The 17,262-nt window shown below is 42.1% G+C and overlaps 1 protein-coding gene across 2 annotated transcripts in view; it reads right to left on the bottom strand.

Moving 5' to 3' along the window:
• Positions 1–866: 866 nt before the first annotated feature.
• Positions 867–17,262, bottom strand: part of VSIG4 (V-set and immunoglobulin domain containing 4) — a 21,096-nt gene continuing 4,700 nt past the window's right edge. Inside the window, exons 2-7 of one of the 2 annotated variants that reach the window (XM_017889211.1) lie at positions 12,632–12,988; positions 7,171–7,233; positions 6,566–6,643; positions 4,146–4,250; positions 1,966–1,987; positions 867–1,626 (exon numbers count right to left, since the gene is read on the bottom strand). In XM_017889211.1, coding sequence (XP_017744700.1) covers positions 1,389–1,626; positions 1,966–1,987; positions 4,146–4,250; positions 6,566–6,643; positions 7,171–7,233; positions 12,632–12,988 — 863 coding nt within the window. In that variant the 3' untranslated portion in view covers positions 867–1,388. The remainder of the gene's footprint in view (positions 1,627–1,965; positions 1,988–4,145; positions 4,251–6,565; positions 6,644–7,170; positions 7,234–12,631; positions 12,989–17,262) is intronic. The other variant, XM_017889212.1, reaches the window with a different exon arrangement.

The raw sequence follows: 17,262 nt of genomic DNA, 5'->3' as shown, positions 1-17,262 counted from the left end.
CACACACACACACACACACACACACACACACACTCCTAGCCTTATTCTTCCTTGAAAAGAAAGGATTTCTTGCTCTTATCCCCACCTCACATTGTAAGAAGGGGCCAGGAGCTAAAGCAGATAACTTGTGAAAATGCAACTACCCCAAGATTTTAAGCTTCAAAGAAGTGGAAGTGGTGCATCCATACTTTGGAAAGAAGGAAATCCCTTCATCTCTGCATTCATATTCCCCTGAGACAGAAGGACTTTTTCTTTTCTTTTTTTCCTTTTTCTTTTTTCTTTTTTTTGAGGCGGAGTCTCGCTCTGTCGCCCAGGCTGGAGTGCAGTGGCGCGATCTCGGTTCACTGCAAGCTCCGCCTCCCGGGTTCAAGCCATTCTCCTGCCTCAGTGTCCCAAGTAGCTGGGACTACAGGCGCCCGCCACCACGCCCGGCTGATTTTTTGTATTTTTAGTAGAGACGGGGTTTCACCGTGTTAGCCAGGATGGTCTGGATCTCCTGACTTCGTGATCTGCCCTCCTCGGTCTCCCAAAGTGCTGGGATTGCAGGTGTGAGCCACCGTGCCCAGCCCAGGACTTTTTCTTTCTCAGGCTTCCAGTTGATGTGGGAAGAATCATCCAGGTGGACCTGGCAGGATGACATGCTGGGTAAGGGAAGCCAGGGGAGTACTGTTTAATCAGTGAATACTGTGCTCCAGCTGGGCTTACCAGTGGAGTGAAGTAGGAGTGGCATGTGTGGGAAGGGAAAAGACCAAAAAAGCAAAAGTGACATCCATACTCTCAGGGGCCCCAGCCTTCTTAACTAGTCTCACTTTAATTACTTTTAGTAGTTCCTACCATACTGTGAGAGAAGACCAACATGACTGAAGTTGCTGTTGTGATTATTTATTGAGCACCAGAAGAAAGTCAGAACATTAGACTTACAGTGTAGGAGCAGAACTGAACCCTGGTCTGTGAAATGACAATTTCAATTAAAAACTCTCTGGCCCTGAAGAAAGAGAAATGATCCTGGATACAACTGGTCCTCTGAGCTGGCAGAGCTGAGCCTCCCTCTGGTCTTCTGGTGGCAAGATGCCAAAGTTGAATAGTGTCTGTAGGCATGATGACCAAGTCCCAGTGCTATGGGCATCTTCCCTCTGGTATTTAGAGAGGAGTACCAGAAGCCCCCAGCAGAGATACTAGAAGGGCACAGGGCCAAATCCAGCAGCTGGCTTACTTGAGATGCATCTGGCAAATTCTAAGGCAAAGCCAGTGACTCCCAGGGGCCCCAGTGTTGGCAGGGCAGACACTTTGGGCTATCCAGGAAGAGATGTAGCAGGGAAGAAGGCCATGCAGAAGGCAAGGACTGAATAGGCAATTATGTCAGCAGATCCTGGCCTAGTGGGGCATTTTTAACAGGCAGTCTTGCCCTCAGTGGCCAGAAACTCATAATCCAGAGGAACTGTATCCAGTAGGCGGGCGTAGTCGCCATTGATCTGGGCGATGATCTGGTACTCTTGTCCTATGCAGGGCTCATCAGAGTAGTTGTTGCCCAGATTCTGAGAAGCTGGTTCATCACTGGGGCAGCCACTTGCGAAGATGGCCACCCTCATGGTATCTCCAGAGTCGTTGGCCTCTCTGGCATGCACCCTATGGCCCAAGAGTCCACCACCCATAAGAAGGGGCTTGGGGCTGGTGTCCTGGTTTCCCACCCTTCTGCCTGAATTCTTGCCAATTAATTCTCAGGATCCTGCCACCCAGGGATTCTGGAAGCAGAAGGCAGATGGATCTAAATTATCCTTTGTGTTCAGGGGGCCACAACAACCTCAGGAGGTGCCTGAGAGAGGGAAGACAGCTATGTCCTGACTCTGGAGGACTCTGGCCTTAGGACTGGGTCTGTGCCACACCCCCCTTCCTCCATGTTTCCTGCCAGTAATCAAAATTGAGGGCAGGGACGGGGTAAAAATGGAAGAGGAGAGGCTTTCTTACCTGGCCGCTTCATAGACATGCTCTAGAAAAGAAGGAGGAATCATGTCAAAAGTTTTCATGGCAAGTGGACAAAGGTCAAGCATGGATCCCGGGTACCAATCAAAAGATGAGGGAAGGGTACAGAGGAGGGAATTTTAATATGTCTCAGCTTTCCAACACCTCGTAGGTATTGGGGAGGTGAATTGAAACACAGAGATGCAAATTTATCAGGTAAAGGAAGGGGAAGCACACATGGTCACTATCCCTTTTGTCATCTTGGACTCAGGATATTGGGCTGGAGCAGTTTCTGGGTATGGGTGCAGGGAGGGCACTGGAACTGGACCTGCTCTTTACCCAGGAATCTCCCCCAAGGATCCCCAGAGAGTCCTTGTGGGAAACTTGACTGTAAGGCCGGATACCAGGAAGAAGGGGCTAGATTAGTCTGATGCCGATGACCATGACCCAAGCCACTCCCAAATGCACTCACTCCCACCATATACCCAGGAAAAACCATGGTATTGGTCACTATTGCCCCCTAGAGTCTGTGGAGGAGGAATGTCCTATATTCCATACAGGTTCAAAGGCTTAGGTTGGTGCAAAGACAGATGTTTCTTGGTACTGCCCTCTAGGTGCTTATAATTTTTCGGGGATGCAACTGGAAATTCAAGCATTAAACAACAAAAAAGTAAACAAGAGAAACCACAGGAATTCTGCCTTATGGTAGAGCCCTGCATTTCTGTGTCTTGCCTCCCCCATTGGCCTATGATCACCTGTACTGCAAGGGTCATGTCTTTTTCATCTTAATATGTCCAGCACCTGTCACACAATAGGTGCTCAGTAATTATGTTAAGTTAAATTGATGCCCTGAGGCCGTCTCCCTTATAGAAAGATAGGAAAGAGGAATTTTTGGAAATGAGACTAGGTATAAGGAAGTGGTGGGGGTTGAGAAAATTGGCTAGAGCCACATCACAGAGAGCCTTGAATAGAATGCTGCATTTTGACCTATATCCCCTGGGCCATAAGAAACAATGGAAGGTTTTTGAGAGAGAAACAATTTAATGTGGTTAGCGTTTATGCCTAGCCTCATCAAGACTATACGAGAATACTTTCATTTTAGTGCCCCTGGGATTTGTGGTCATGTGAGGTATCTGCTATCAAGTTCAGCCTCATGGTGATAGCCATGCTAACTGGCAAAAGCCAGAGCTTATAATTGAAACCTGGGAGGAGATGTTCAAGGACCCATGGTAGTAACCAGGCTATTTTGGAGTAAGAGATAGTACAGAGAATAAGACAAACTGACATTAGGCAAAATGACTAGTGCACTGGGCATTGAGAGATAGCTAGTATTTTTTTTTTTTTTTTTCCTTTTAGAAACAAGCATCCCAAGTTTTTTTTTCCTCCTTGGTTGGTTCATAGTTTTTAAATGGCTCTGACAACTGTGCTGTCATTATGCCACTTCCATGCTTGAAAAAATTGGTAATTTTTAGTACCCTTGCAAGGCCTGGTGAAGAAAGTCCAAATTAGTTAACCTGGCGTTTAAGGCCTTCTATAATCAGGAATAAGCTTTCCTTTCCCATTGCACTTCTCTGTTGCCCATCTACAGAAGTTTTCTTTATTGATGACCCCACTCTTAGTTGTCTTTTAGGCCCTTACAACTTTGCTGATGTAGTTCTCTCTTCTTGAAATATTGTCTCCTTACAAATTGTTTTCATCCTCCAAAATGTGGTCTAAGATATTATTCCTTCTGAAATCCCTTGCTAATTACTCAAGCCTTAAATGGCTCTCTTTTCCTCTGTATCCCTTTAGCATTGATTGTCTTCTCTAGTTTTTGAGCTTATAGCCTCTATTGCTATATATTGTTATTGATGAATTCCATGTTTCTACCTTGAATCTCCTAAATAAATTGTAAGCAACTCGAGGGCAGGGATTGTGACTTCTCCTTCTCTTGCATCATTACAAGGTGACTCATTAGAAAGATGGCTGTACTTGACTGAGTACCAAAGCCTAGTGCTTTTAGTTCCATAAGTCTTATGCCATTGTTTGCTTGAACATCTGTCTCCCTGCACCCCAACCTTCACTACCAAACTAGGCTGGGATCTTCTTGAAGTGCCTAACACAATGCCTGATACAGAATTTAGGCTCAAGTATACTGACAGAAAGAATAAATGAGCCAAAGCCACCTTCTCATATTCATGACTAACCTTGTTGGGATGTCTTCCGACAGAGCATGATATAGGCCATGGTAAAAACCACCATACAGCACAAAGAGATGATGAGGATGATGGCAAAGATAGGCAGGCTCTTTCCTAGACAGTAAAACAAGATCAAGTGGTATTTGGTTGAAAATAAGGCCAGAAACAAAAACTCTAAGGAATAACCCAGACTAGGCCAAGCCTTTTCTTTTCATTTTCCATATTCTGTTAACCTTCTTAGCTAGCCAGAGAGAAAAAACTCCAGGCACTTGAGAAAAACTTGAGAAAGGATGCCATGTGTAAATAGGTTCTTACAGACTCAATGGTGGGCTGATTGGCCTGGGCTTTTGAGCTAGTTGTTTATGCTTTCTATAGGGCCAAGACAGAAGGTTTTCACCTTCCCTTAGAAAAAAGAAAATAATATTCTGACTTTCCAGCTTCACCAAAAATGCTACATACCTTATTAAGATTCTGATCAGTTACTTCTAGCCACAAAGATTCTTCCCATCACACTCTCTGGTCAAGTCCCCAGCTTCCTTCTTTATCAAAACATATTTCCACTGAGCCACTTGAGACACATATTCCCATTATGCTTAAAAGCTGAAAGAATCAACTGAACTGGGCTTCCAGTCCTAGATCTCTTACTTACTTGCTATATGACTATGGTAGGCAGAATAATGGTCCTCTAAAGATATTCACATCTACATTCCTGGAACCTGTCCATATGTTAGTTTACATAGTAAAAAGGAATAGAGATTTGAGAATGCTACATTGTTAGTTTTGAAAATGGAGGAAGGGGGCCATAACCCAAGGAATGTGGGTAGCTTCTATAAGCCAGAAAAGACAAGGAAATTAATTCTTCTCCAAACTCTCCAAAAGGAACACAGTCTTGCTGACTGACATTTTGATTTTAGCTCAAGGATAACTGTGTCAGACTTATTTCCAGAAGTGAAAGATAATATATTTACACTGTTTTAAGATATTAGGTTTGGGTAAGTTTTTACAGCAGCCATGGAAAAATGAATACAGTGACCTTAGACAAAACTTAGTTTTGTCACTAGGCCTTAGTTGCCCCATAAGTTCAATGAAAAGATTGAATGATGTCTAATGCACTTTTAGCTATAATATTCTGAATCTAAGAAGCTAAGTCAGGTGATAGAGAGGTGTAAGGAAAGGAACCTCAGTGTACTTAGGATTTGTTGCTGCAACTGGCTTGTTTTCATGAGACTCTAAGATATCGTGTCCTAGGAATCCAGTATTTGTGGTCCTCAGAGTGTCTTGTTGGAACTGAGAGAACTCAAGTTATAAGCTGGTACAAATCGAAGAAATATTCTCTTTTGAAGAGAGTCAAGTACTAAAAACTTGGTAGAGAAAATAGGTCGCAGACTTAATATCTAAGAACGTAGACTTTGCCCAAGGTTGTTTTCTCATTTTCCAAACCAACTCCCTATGAGGCATTTTCTAACTTCTTTTCTCCCAATAGATGTTCTTCTGGGACAGGAATGGAACTATGGAAGTCTTGAAGCCAAAGATGGCAATGCAAATGTGGCACATAAAACAGGCTTGAGTGCTGCCCAGAGATAGCCAAAAAGCTCTACAATCAGGAAAGGAGAGATACAAAGAGCATTTGGAAGTCCACTCTCAATTATACACAGGCAGAGAATGAGTACCAGGAGTGATAGTTATCAAACTATTTAATTCCAACCAATCACAACAGATGCCTACTGTAGACTTGGAGTCTTAGAGATTCTTTGGTATACCTTTTGTTGCATGACCATGGGGGTGGTCTAGAGAGTTCTGAGGAATGGGACAAGGCGGCCCCAGGTAATAATGGAGGGTTCAGGGGTTAAGGGGAGCAGCTAATTATCAACTGGTGTGAGAGTGTTCTATTATTTCAATAGTCAATGCAGTCATGTCAATGCACACCAACTGACTATCAGATGCAGGTGAAACACAAAAGATTTATCTGGGATTTGAATCTCTGAGACCCTGACTTGGGAATCTTCAAGGCCTTGGAGGAATCAGAAATCAGCTTCAAGTGGCTCGAAGAACCCTGGTTAAGAGCTCAAGCAATGACGCTCTGCCATTATCTTTACCTGGCTGAGGTCATAATGTCATAATGTCTCTATCCTTATTTCTTGCTCAGAATGTTTGGAAAGTATATTACTATGGCAACAGATAACTAAATAAAGGACACATTTATCACTCCCCTTAACCTCACTCTGACTTCGCTCATCCCTGGATCTGTATCTCTCTCTCTCTCCATCCCACCCACCTTACCCATCCTCAGTGTCCTTGACCATTGCTTGGCACATAGCAGGTAATGACTTGCAGAGTTCAATGCTGTAGAACAGTGTGCATAATGGAAAGTTTTGGTCACAAAGCTTAGAGTAAAGAAGAAAAGATAGAAATCCTGACAATATTCTTACCTGGCCCAGCACTGGTTGCTCCAAGGTAGCCATCCACATCAGTGGTCCAGTCCCAGGATTGCTTCACTGTAGATGTTGCTATGAATATAGAGAATAGGGTCAGAGATCTCTCTTCTATCAAAAAGCTGAGAGGTAGGAGATGGTTGCAAAGGTTGGAGTCCTTCTCTGGCCATTTGTGCTGTACTTACCAGAGTCCCTGGCCGTGTCATCAACCACTAGTACCACGAGATGAGGCATCCTCGTTTCTTACTTTAGGTGTGGGTAGTGAGAAGAAGTCCCATAGAGGGGAGGTAATACACCCAAAGTCACACAGCAAGTCAAACTAGGAGCAGAATAGAATTTGGTGTTCTCTTTTTTTTTTTTTTGTATTTCCAATGGGAGTATTCTAACTCTCTCTTTCCTTTTGCCTCAGAAGTTTTCACAAAAAAAAAAGTATATATTCATCATTGCTACCTTTCTTTTGTTTCCATTCCTTTACTGCTATGCTCTCGCTGAGGAACCAATTGACTGTTTATTAGCCATTCAATGGCATTGTGATTCCTTCCTTGGCTACCATGACACCATTTTGGACCTCTACTACTTCCTCAAACAATAGTAAAACTCACCTTTCAAGGGGTGTCTCATGGTTGTGGGTGCCTCAGTCTTGGTCTTGAGTAGTTTTGGGGAGTCTGCAAGGAAAAGGGAACCGATTCAAGGGATCTTGTACCCTTGGGTAAATAGTTTAATGCCCTAGGGAAAGAGGAAGTAAGTAAAGGCCATTCAGTTCCATACTTGGACCTGTCTCAACACTTCTGTCATGATGCTGGTAAGTCCTGTGTTGCTTGTTCATTTTTCATATATCAATCAAGGACAGAGTTTTAAACCCAAGATTAATAGATCTGGAAGGAACTTGTATCTAGAGTTCAGAGGGTGAGTCAACTTGGATGGGAAAATATATTTTATTTTTTACTAACTTCTAACTGAGACCTAGTAGTTAATTCTCTTGAGAGAAACTTGGCAGGTATCATAAAGTAGGTGGCAATGGGTGACATCAGTGAAAATGGTGGCATAATAACCTCCAGAAATTTACCTTTTAACAACATCAGTGAAATAATGCAAAATTTGACATAATCAACTTTTTTTTTTAGAATTTTGCAAAATAGCCAAAGGTTTGCAGCACCTTAGAGAGAATTTATGGAAGAAAAATATCCCAGTTTTGGTAAGAACAGCAAGCTTTATGTTGTTTTAACTTATCCTTGTGCCCTTACCCCTTCTACCTCAGAGGTAAACTTGAACATACAACCCCATTCCAGGTGCTGGAGTGGGCCCAACAAACTTCATTTTTGAACAATTGCCATTATTTGGCCTGCCTGGTGGTTCCCTGAAAGACCTGACTCAAAAGACTTGTTTTATTGGTCACCCAGTGCTAAGAGCCTCTCCCCAGGGATGGGGTAGCATTTGTCACACAGCTGCCTGAGACAATGGATAATAGGTGAGAGAAACAAAACAAAAGCAAAACAAAACAAAACAAAACAAAACAAAAAACTAACCAAAATAGCCTTAAAAACGGTTGAGGAATAAGATTTCCATAGGGATTTTGAAGAGTTCTGACACAGTTCTGGGAAAGTAGAAGGCCACACACCAGCACAGGGCCATGTACCTGCTCAGGAAAGACATGAGAAAACCATAAGCTCCTCCCTCTTGCTAGCAGAGGAAACAGCATGCTCCGTTTTAGATGTGGAGAAACATATTAGTAGATAAAGCTGGATAGATAGGCTGAAAACAGACTAAAAGAGTTTGGGCTTTGTTCTTTGGTTGGAAGGATCCATGGGGTGTAACAGAAGGTTACACCTTTTGAGAAAGGTTTACTTTCTTTTGAGAAAGGAAGCAAAATTGTTCAGCCTCTTTTCTGGAAATAATTCTGACAACAATGTGGTAGGATTTTCAAAGATGAGGCAATAGCATATTTTGCCCATTCATTAACAAATACAATATTCGTCTAGTGTCTAGTGTCTTCTTTGTGCCAAATACTTTGCTGGGCTCTGGAGAACAGTCATGAAGTAGGCAGATAGAATTCTGCACTCTTGAATTATATAATCTAGTGACATAAAATATATACTCAATAAATATTGAATAAGTTGATGATTTCATAAGAATGTATGAACATGGGGAGAGCATTTAGAAGACGATTGAAATTGTTTTTTAAAAGAGAATATGAGACCATGAGGGTATAGGAAGAGAAAGAAAAAGCCTAATAAGATACCTGATTCAGTAGGTGAATTCACAGCACTTGGTAATCTTGATAATTATTTGACCACGCGAGGTAAAAGAGAAGGAGGAGTCAAAGATACTGCTGTGTTTTCTAACAGGTTTGAGGAACAGGTTTGGTGAGTAAAAGGTACATTCAGTTTTGAACAAGCTGAGATTAGAAATGAAGCTGTCCAGAAGGTAACTAGACATTGGGATCTAGCAGTCAGGAAAAAAAATTACAGATAATATTATGGTTTGAGAGTCATCAGCCTGCAGGTGATATTTGAAGTCACAGAAGTAAATAAAATCTCCTGATAATATAGAAATACATGCAGAGATGAATAAGAATTGAGTCTTTGAGAACATTTACAATTAAGGAGTGAATGAAAAAAGAGCCAGCAAAGGTGTCTCAGAAGGATCATTCAGGAAGGTATTAGAAGAACCAAGAGAAATTGGTGTCATTGATAGCAGTGACTGAAAGAATACTGAGGAGGAATAAATGGCCAACAGGGACCACTGTCACACAGATGTTGAGGAGGAAAAGTATGAATGCAGAGGCCTTGGGATTTGGTGATACAGAGGTTAATGATGACCCCAAATTACAAAGTTATGTGTGGTGAATGAATTGAGAGGTTCAGCTGGTGGAAGCTACCTTCATGAGAAGGTTGGTAGTGACCATAGGAGAGATTAGGTGGCAGATGGAGAAAAATATTTTTTAATATAATATATATATATGTATGTATGTATTAGGCTTGCATACTGACATATATACATATATTATGCATGCATATATATTTGACTTAGGTAGAGGATAAAGGGTGTTGCCAGGCATTGGAGTAGCTGATGTTGAGTTCAGGAGGAGGGGCTAGTTGTGGAGAGGAGCAAAGCATACCTTACTCTGAGCCAAGAGGAAATGGATAGGGAAATATCAAGGCAGAGAGGAGGGTAGTTGATAAAATTCACATCTGAAGAGGGCCTGGACCTTCTTACAGAGGAAGGAAGTTACCTTATCTTTTAGGAGTAGGGCTGGGGGCCTTAAATAAGGTAGAAATGTTCTGAAAAGCTGCTACAAGGAATGAGACAAAGATAAGCAAATAGATAGACACACAGTATGGGGGCAGGCAGTGGATGTTGCAGAGCATCAAATTAAAGTGGAGTCAATTCATATCTTTGTTTTGTTTTGTTTTGTTTGTGAGCAAAGCTCAGCAGTCCAAGAACATGAGCAAAAGCAGGGCCTCCAGAGTCCTTCTAGAACTAAAGAACAGTGCATAGTGAGGTGGAAGGGTGAAGGGCTGAGAGTTCCATAGGGCAGAGGTGAAACCGGGAGTCAGACCCAGGGGACAAGGTTGGGTGGACAGGGAGGCAGGTAGAGGTAGCCAGGTAAGATTACCTTGGCTCACAGAGCAGGGAAGAGTGGAAGGCTGAGAATAATTTCCCTGAGCCTCAGTTTTCTTATCTATCAGTAGGGGGCAATGGCGAGCACTGCTTAACAGCACTGTGATAAGCATTGACTGTGAGAAGGAATAGGCAGGCAGGTTTACTGTGAGCAAGTTCTTGCCTAGATGGTCTGAGAAGTAACTCACAGAAAGGCGAGAATGTTCAGTTAGTCTCTTTATGAAGTATACATTCTTGGGCTTTCTGGTCATGCCCTGCCCTCTCTGCTTGACCAGACTGTCAGCTCTTAGAGAACTGGGACATTGTTCATATAACTGTTTCAGGGCGGACCACTCTTGTTCCTCCCCAAACTAACAAACCATGATCTACAGCACATACATCCTCACTACAGCTTAACTTTGGGAAACAAATTCCTCCAGGCAAACACAAGAGTCTCAAACCAACATCAGTCTCCTAGCCCAAATGGTAATAAGCCATTTGGGCTAGCTTTACATCCTCTCCTTATACAGATCTATCCTCAGAAGACAATAATTTTCAGATGGTTCTGAGGGCAATTCCCTAAAATCAGTTAGTTTCCAACATGTTTTGAGCAATGGTGATCTTGTTGGGGTATCTTTCTTTCCAAGGAGATCTCTTGAAAGCTAAGAAAACTCATCTGGACACATCACTGCTGGACTCTTCATTTAAGCCTCAGCTTACAGTGTTTATATGCATAGTTCGTAGTGCTCCCAGGACAGTGCTGTAAGAAATAGTCAAATCTTGATGAACCAGAACCCATCTTCAAGGATACTTAAATCAGAACTTGTATTTGGCTTTACAATGAAGTGGGGGAGGGAAGTTAAAAGAAAGCATGTAAATATATTAGGTCAAGCCTAATCAAACAAGCAAAACAATAACCAAACAAACAGAACACACAAACAAACAAAAAACAACAGCTTTCGAAGGGTGATCAGGATCTGATATAGATACAACCATGAGAAACAATCAGACATAGTAGAAAGAGCATGAAATCTGAGTGCAATTCCAGATTTATACTTCCTTGCTGTGAGACCACGGGCAAGTAGATTCCCCTTTCTGACTCTATTTCCTCTTCTGTAAAGTAAGTGTAATGATAACTATCTCATGGGACAGTTGTGGCGATTCAATGAGAAAATATGTGTCAAGTTCTTGTACTTTGTGTCTGGCAATACAATGTGCTAGTAAATCTCACTCTTTCCTTCGCTGTCTTTATCTACTTAACCTATGGCATGACGGGCAATGTCTCTATCCCTGTTGTCCCCAGTCCCATTTTTTTTTTTTTTATTTGGGATTGTATAACCATTGCCTGCTTGGGACCCTATTCTCCCAATTCTTATTTTGCATAAGGGCACATTTGAGGTGTCTTTGGTTCAAACTGGTCTGTTAAGATGCTCACCAGGAGAGAGGGCCACTCACCTTTGACCACAAACTTCACAATGTCGCTGTGCTGCTCAGAGCCAACCCGGCCCTTGGCAGTACAGAAATACGAGCCCGAGTCAGCTACCACCGCAGGCTTGAAAAGTAAGGTACTTAAGGTTGCTACTTTGATGGGTTTCTGGTTATTAGTCTGTTCCTTATACCAAATATAACTGATGGGAGGAGAACCCTGAGCCTGGCATTGAAGGCTAATCCTCATTCCCTGGGGCACTGTGAAGCCATAACCACTGACAGTTGTCACTGTGGGCTTGGAGACAGAGACTGTGAAGAAAAGACAAGACAGGAAACTCTGGGCAGTCATAAGGATATGGGACCACAAGACCGAGTCACTCTTTTTGGGCATAAGAGCATGCATATATCTGCAACTGGAACTAAAGGGGGCTTCTGACTTTGGAGGAAATAGGAAGGAAAGGGCAATACAAACAAAATGGCTTCCTTTGAAGGTAAGTACTTTTGGTATTACCTGGGATTTTGGAATATTTGGAAGTAAAATCAACTGACCTTTAAAATAATGTAGTTTGTTCTGGGGCTCAAGTTTTGAGTTTGGATTACCTGCAGTTGTGGATTTTCAGGGCCAGACCTTTGTAAAATTGTCCACCAAGCAAACTTATCCTGGCTAACCTCTGCCTCCCATTCCCCAGAGCTTCTCTATCAGCATCTATCTACAAATTAAATATACTCATTTTTGAGTTGTAAATCCCAGAGCCCAAGCAGGGTAACTAGGCTATGGATGCTGGCATTTCTGGGACACTTGAAGGGATACAGATTTGCAGGTCAGGAACCGTTCCCAGAATTTCTTAAATTTAACCATGGGAATGCTAACCCTAATAATTCTTTGCCTGTCCACTTTCTCTGATAAGCACATATACCTGTGGAGAGCCTCTGTATAGATAAACAAAGGCTTCTGGGTTTTTCAGGAGTTTCTAGAATTACATCCACTATTGATTCATTGATTATCAGTACTTTTCTACCCCCTTAGTGACTCACCTTTCTGGACACGGAGCTCAGTAATCTCATCTCTCACTACTTGGTTGCCATCAGGAGTCTGCCAGGTGACTTCACACGTGTAGTAGCTCTGGTCATCCATCTCCAGGGTGCTCAATTGGAGGGATACATCTCCTGGAACCTTTTGGCTCACATGCAGGCGGCCCTGGTACTTTGCCTGCTGGATATGGTCTCCAGAAGAGTCACGTAGGAAGATGGTGACAGGGTCTGAGCCACGTTGTACCAACCACTTCACCAAGACTTGGGTGTAGCCTTGCAGGGGGCCATAGGTGCAAGGAATATTCACATCCCCTTTCCAAGGTCCTGTTATGCTCTCTGGCACTTCCAGGATGGGACGTCCTGAAGAGGCAGAACGGAGGAAAGAAGCAAACATAGATGGCATACCTATCTGGCAACTAAGGTGGCAACGACAGACCTCAAAAGGTTTCTGAGAAAAAACACTCAACTTTCTTTCTATCACACTTTTGTGTACCTGTGCCCTTTTGCTCTTTGCTAGCCTTCTCGTCAATCAGAATCAGTATTCAGAATGAAAGCCTTTAACATTGTTTAGATTTGTGAGTTTCAAGCCCTTTTTTGTTACTGTGTTGCTATGGAGGTGATCCTAGGTAAGTCACCTTCCTACCATGGAAGATTCATTTACTTCATCTATAATGTGGAGAGTTTGGATGGTAGGTGCCCTAGATATTCTATCAGCTCTGTCATTCTGCAAATCCATGAAAAACATTTCTTTTCACATTTTCAAAAGAGATGTGGAAGCAAAAATGCTAAGCATTTGCGTCTGGAATCTTTCATTTTTTGTAAATATGCACCTGGAGAAAAGTGTAGGCTTTTGAGATCAGCAAGAAAGGGCCCTCTGCCTTGTTATTTTCTCTTGTTCCCTTAGAAATACTCAGTGACTGGGGTCCCAACCCTAAGCTGTTCTCTGAAAGACAGGAAGAAGGAAATTCTGAGGATAGAACCAGCTGAGAGGAAGAAGTCTGGATATACATTTCTGTTTAACAAAATCATTAGTTATTGTTAAATTTGAAACCTGCACTTTGTAAACCTGACTTTTTCCCCCCCTGATTTCTTTTGTTTATTTTCCTTTTGATTTCTCTTAGTTCCTAGCAAGGATACATAGGAAAATTTCATCTTGAGGGGGAAAAGATTGCATCCATTCTTGGTCTAGAGAGGAAAAGGTTCTGAGTGAAATCCTGAAGCTGGCTGTAGTGGGTATGGTGATAGAAACAATGGGAGATTGCTCCTTGGCATGCTTGAGAAGGAAACACTTAGGGGTGGGGATGCGGGTNNNNGGAGGTGGGGCTGTTGAAACAATCATTGCCCTCCCATCAGAATTTTCCATCCATAAGCTCTTATTTTGAAGATTTTTTTGTTTTATTTAACTGGGGCCAGGAGTGTGGGGTGGGTATATTTAGGCAATATATTCATGTCTCTCCTAAGAGAGGTGGTTTCGAAGATATGAGGTATTACTATTCAGTCATATTTATTCAAAAGCTTTTAATTGAGCCTAGAATTCCCAGTATTCAGTCAAGCAAATGGAAGATGACATCTTTTGGATGGGTTGAGTGTATGCTTTCTAACTCCCAGAATGTGCTGTCCAGCATCAGGGCTTCTGTTAATAGAGATACTAAAGTCAAGCCTCTAGCCTGTGCCCTCACCAGGGACTCTTAGAACATCAATAGCATATTTTACCCAAGAAAAAACCCTTGAGTAGAAAAGAATAAATAAACATAAGTCCATGTTGCTAGATCCACTACATACTCCCTGGAATGCTTCAAATTTGGCAGAGAGCAGAACTCAGACCTACAAATGGGAATACAAGAGGGGTAGATTTTGGTTAGCCCTATTTTCCTAATTCTATTTCTTTTAATGATATTCTTTTCTGCCTTCCACATCACAGAAGGGATGGTTTGCCTTAAAATGGACTTTGTGATTAATCAGAGCTATCTATGGATGAATTAAGCTGTCTGGGGAAGTTCCAGGCTTTGTTTGGGTCTTAGCATTGCTCTTTAAGGTCCCTTCTAATCTTAGGTGGTCCAGTGCTAATAGACTATAATAGAAATAGAAGTTATATGATTATATGTTCCAGCTGGCGGTGAATTTTCACCAGGTAGTAGGTTTCATTGTGCTATAGACAGTTCATACCTCCATGTGATTGCAGATGCAGCATTTCATTATCATCGACACACATGCCCATGCATATTTTTGGCCACATGCAAGCACAAATATACCATCCTTAAACCCCATGAAAACTATCTAAGCCTCTTGGTTTAATAGGCTATTCCCCATTAATCTTCCTCTGGACTTTCCCAATGTCTCTCCTCTTCTCTGAAAAGCACTCTCACATTCCCCTCTTGGGCAACAAAGCAGCATTCTGCTGTGAGGACATCTGGAGCAGTTGAAAATGCCTTTGTCTATGCATATGCATGTCTTCCTTCTGACCTTAGGGGAGCTGCAAGGCCTGGCTTGTGTTTTCCCTCCCTGGGAATTTGCTGGAAATTCTCACAAAGCTCAGTGTGGCCTATCAAAAAAAAATTGTTAGTTAGTTTCAATTTCTCAGTTTTGAAAAGTAGGTCAGGCTTGACTCCTCCGTCCCAGAATGAATAGGACAGAGTTTGTAACTAGACTTCCCAAAATGGCATGTTTTCCCCTTTTACTTATTTTCTTTTCCTCTCCCTTCTTCCTCCTTTATTTCTTCCACTCTTTCTTCCATTATGCTTCTGTTCTTTTTTGTTCCTTCTCCTTTTTCTTATTCTTATCTCCTCTTCCTCCTCGTGCTTCTTAGTTGCATAGAGATTGGATTATAGGTACAGGGCATCACAAGAAAAATGACATTTTACTATTCCTCAGGTTCTTTGATCTCCAAAGTGAAGTAAACCACAATACTACTGACTTTTACCTTCTACCTTTCCTTGTAGTTTTCCTAGAATCAAGTAGGAGCCCCTAATCAGAGCAGGAGGGTAATGAAGGACTGTATTATGTAGTAGGAATACCACTGATGTAAGTGCAAAGTCTGCCTTACCACATATCTCTCTGTGTGACCTTGGGTAAAATAGCAAACGTATTTGAACTTCAGGTAATTATCAGTAAAGTGGAAATAATAATAATGATTCTATAGAGAATAATTGTGAAGGTTAAATGAGTTCATACATGTGAAAGCACCTAGCATGTGGCTGGCATTCAGTGGGTGCTGGATAAATATCAGTCTTGTCCCATGCCCTAGGTGAAACTTGTTGTAGTTGTTTTAAATTATTCCTATCCTATAGCAGTCTTCAGTATGTCATTCCCTGGATAAGCAGATTAATTAGGTTGGAACGTCATCAGCTTTAATATTGACATGAAGGAGAAGTCATCATATGGTAAGGAACCACTCTCTCCTGTCTGATACAATCTACTGAGTTATGGGCAGGTACTAGGTTGTCTGTGGGTTGTAGGGCAGCCAGAGAGGATACAGCAGCCTGTGTCTCCAATAACAGGACTATCTTAGCAACCAATGTAAAATGTTGGCCAAATTAAACAATACTCCTGGTTTTCCTGGAAGATTGGGTATGAAAAATCCATTTCGGGAAATCCCTCACCTCCTGGCAGAACACTGTGCCCATTATGGATACCTTAAAACCACCAAATGGCAAGTCACTTGGTATAACAGGGGTTGAGGTACAAAAGAGGATAGAATTTGGAGTCTTCTGGAGTGGCATAGCTGGAAGAGCTTTTAGAAATCACTTAGTTACATTCCCTTATGGTACATATGAGTAAGCTGAAACCCAGAGATAGGAAGATGCTTACTCAATGTCACACGGATAGCAAGGTCAAAGCTAGGCCTAGAGGCCTAGAATACAGGTTTTCAGAAGCTACACTGCTTTCTTACCTTCTTAAATTATTAAACCATCAGTCACAATAGAAACCAGCAACCTCTTACCTGGGCCTACCTGACATGGCTTCTGGATGTTATCTCAGGGTTAGATATTATCCCATGATTGTCTGAAAAAAAAATATGCCCCATCTGCCAGCTGCTTTCTGAAAATCTTTCCCATAATGCCTGAGCTTTGCTCTCCTCCCTCAGGAAATGTTTGTTTTTCCTTCAAATATTGGCCTTCTTCAGGGGAAAGACCAGGGCTGGATATTGACTCAAGGAGCTTTGTTGAGGGAGGATTTGGCTTGAGAAAGAGGGAACAGTATTGAACTTATTGTGGTCCTGGGTCCCAGCCTTACAAAAGCAAATGTCTGACGCCTGTGTAATGGCACTAAAGAAAAGAAAGGCTGAATTTACTAGGTGTGTGCTCCTTTGTAAGACCCATTCTAGGTCTCTTTCTGAATCCCCTTCCTCCCGTCATCACAAAGAGGGTGACATTTTCCATGTCTCTATCCCATTCCCCTACATGACTGGCTTCTCTCCCTTTCCTGGAATGCCTCCTGGATAGAGGATTAGCTTATATAATACATGTTTATAAAATGTTTCTGAAATGTTTAAAATGTGTATAAAATATGAAGATTAGAACTTTTAAAATTTTGATTATCTTGACATATCTCTTAGCCCCACAGGAAGAGATCAGCAGCTTATTCTGGCCCCTACAGGCTTTTTAGCAGTGAAGTTGCAGTCCCACAGAGCTGTC

Source organism: Rhinopithecus bieti, unplaced genomic scaffold, assembly GCF_001698545.2.
Source record: "Rhinopithecus bieti isolate Rb0 unplaced genomic scaffold, ASM169854v2 scaffold_19222, whole genome shotgun sequence".
NCBI classification, from domain to species: domain Eukaryota; kingdom Metazoa; phylum Chordata; class Mammalia; order Primates; family Cercopithecidae; genus Rhinopithecus; species Rhinopithecus bieti.
This window is presented reverse-complemented; position numbering and strand designations above follow the sequence as displayed.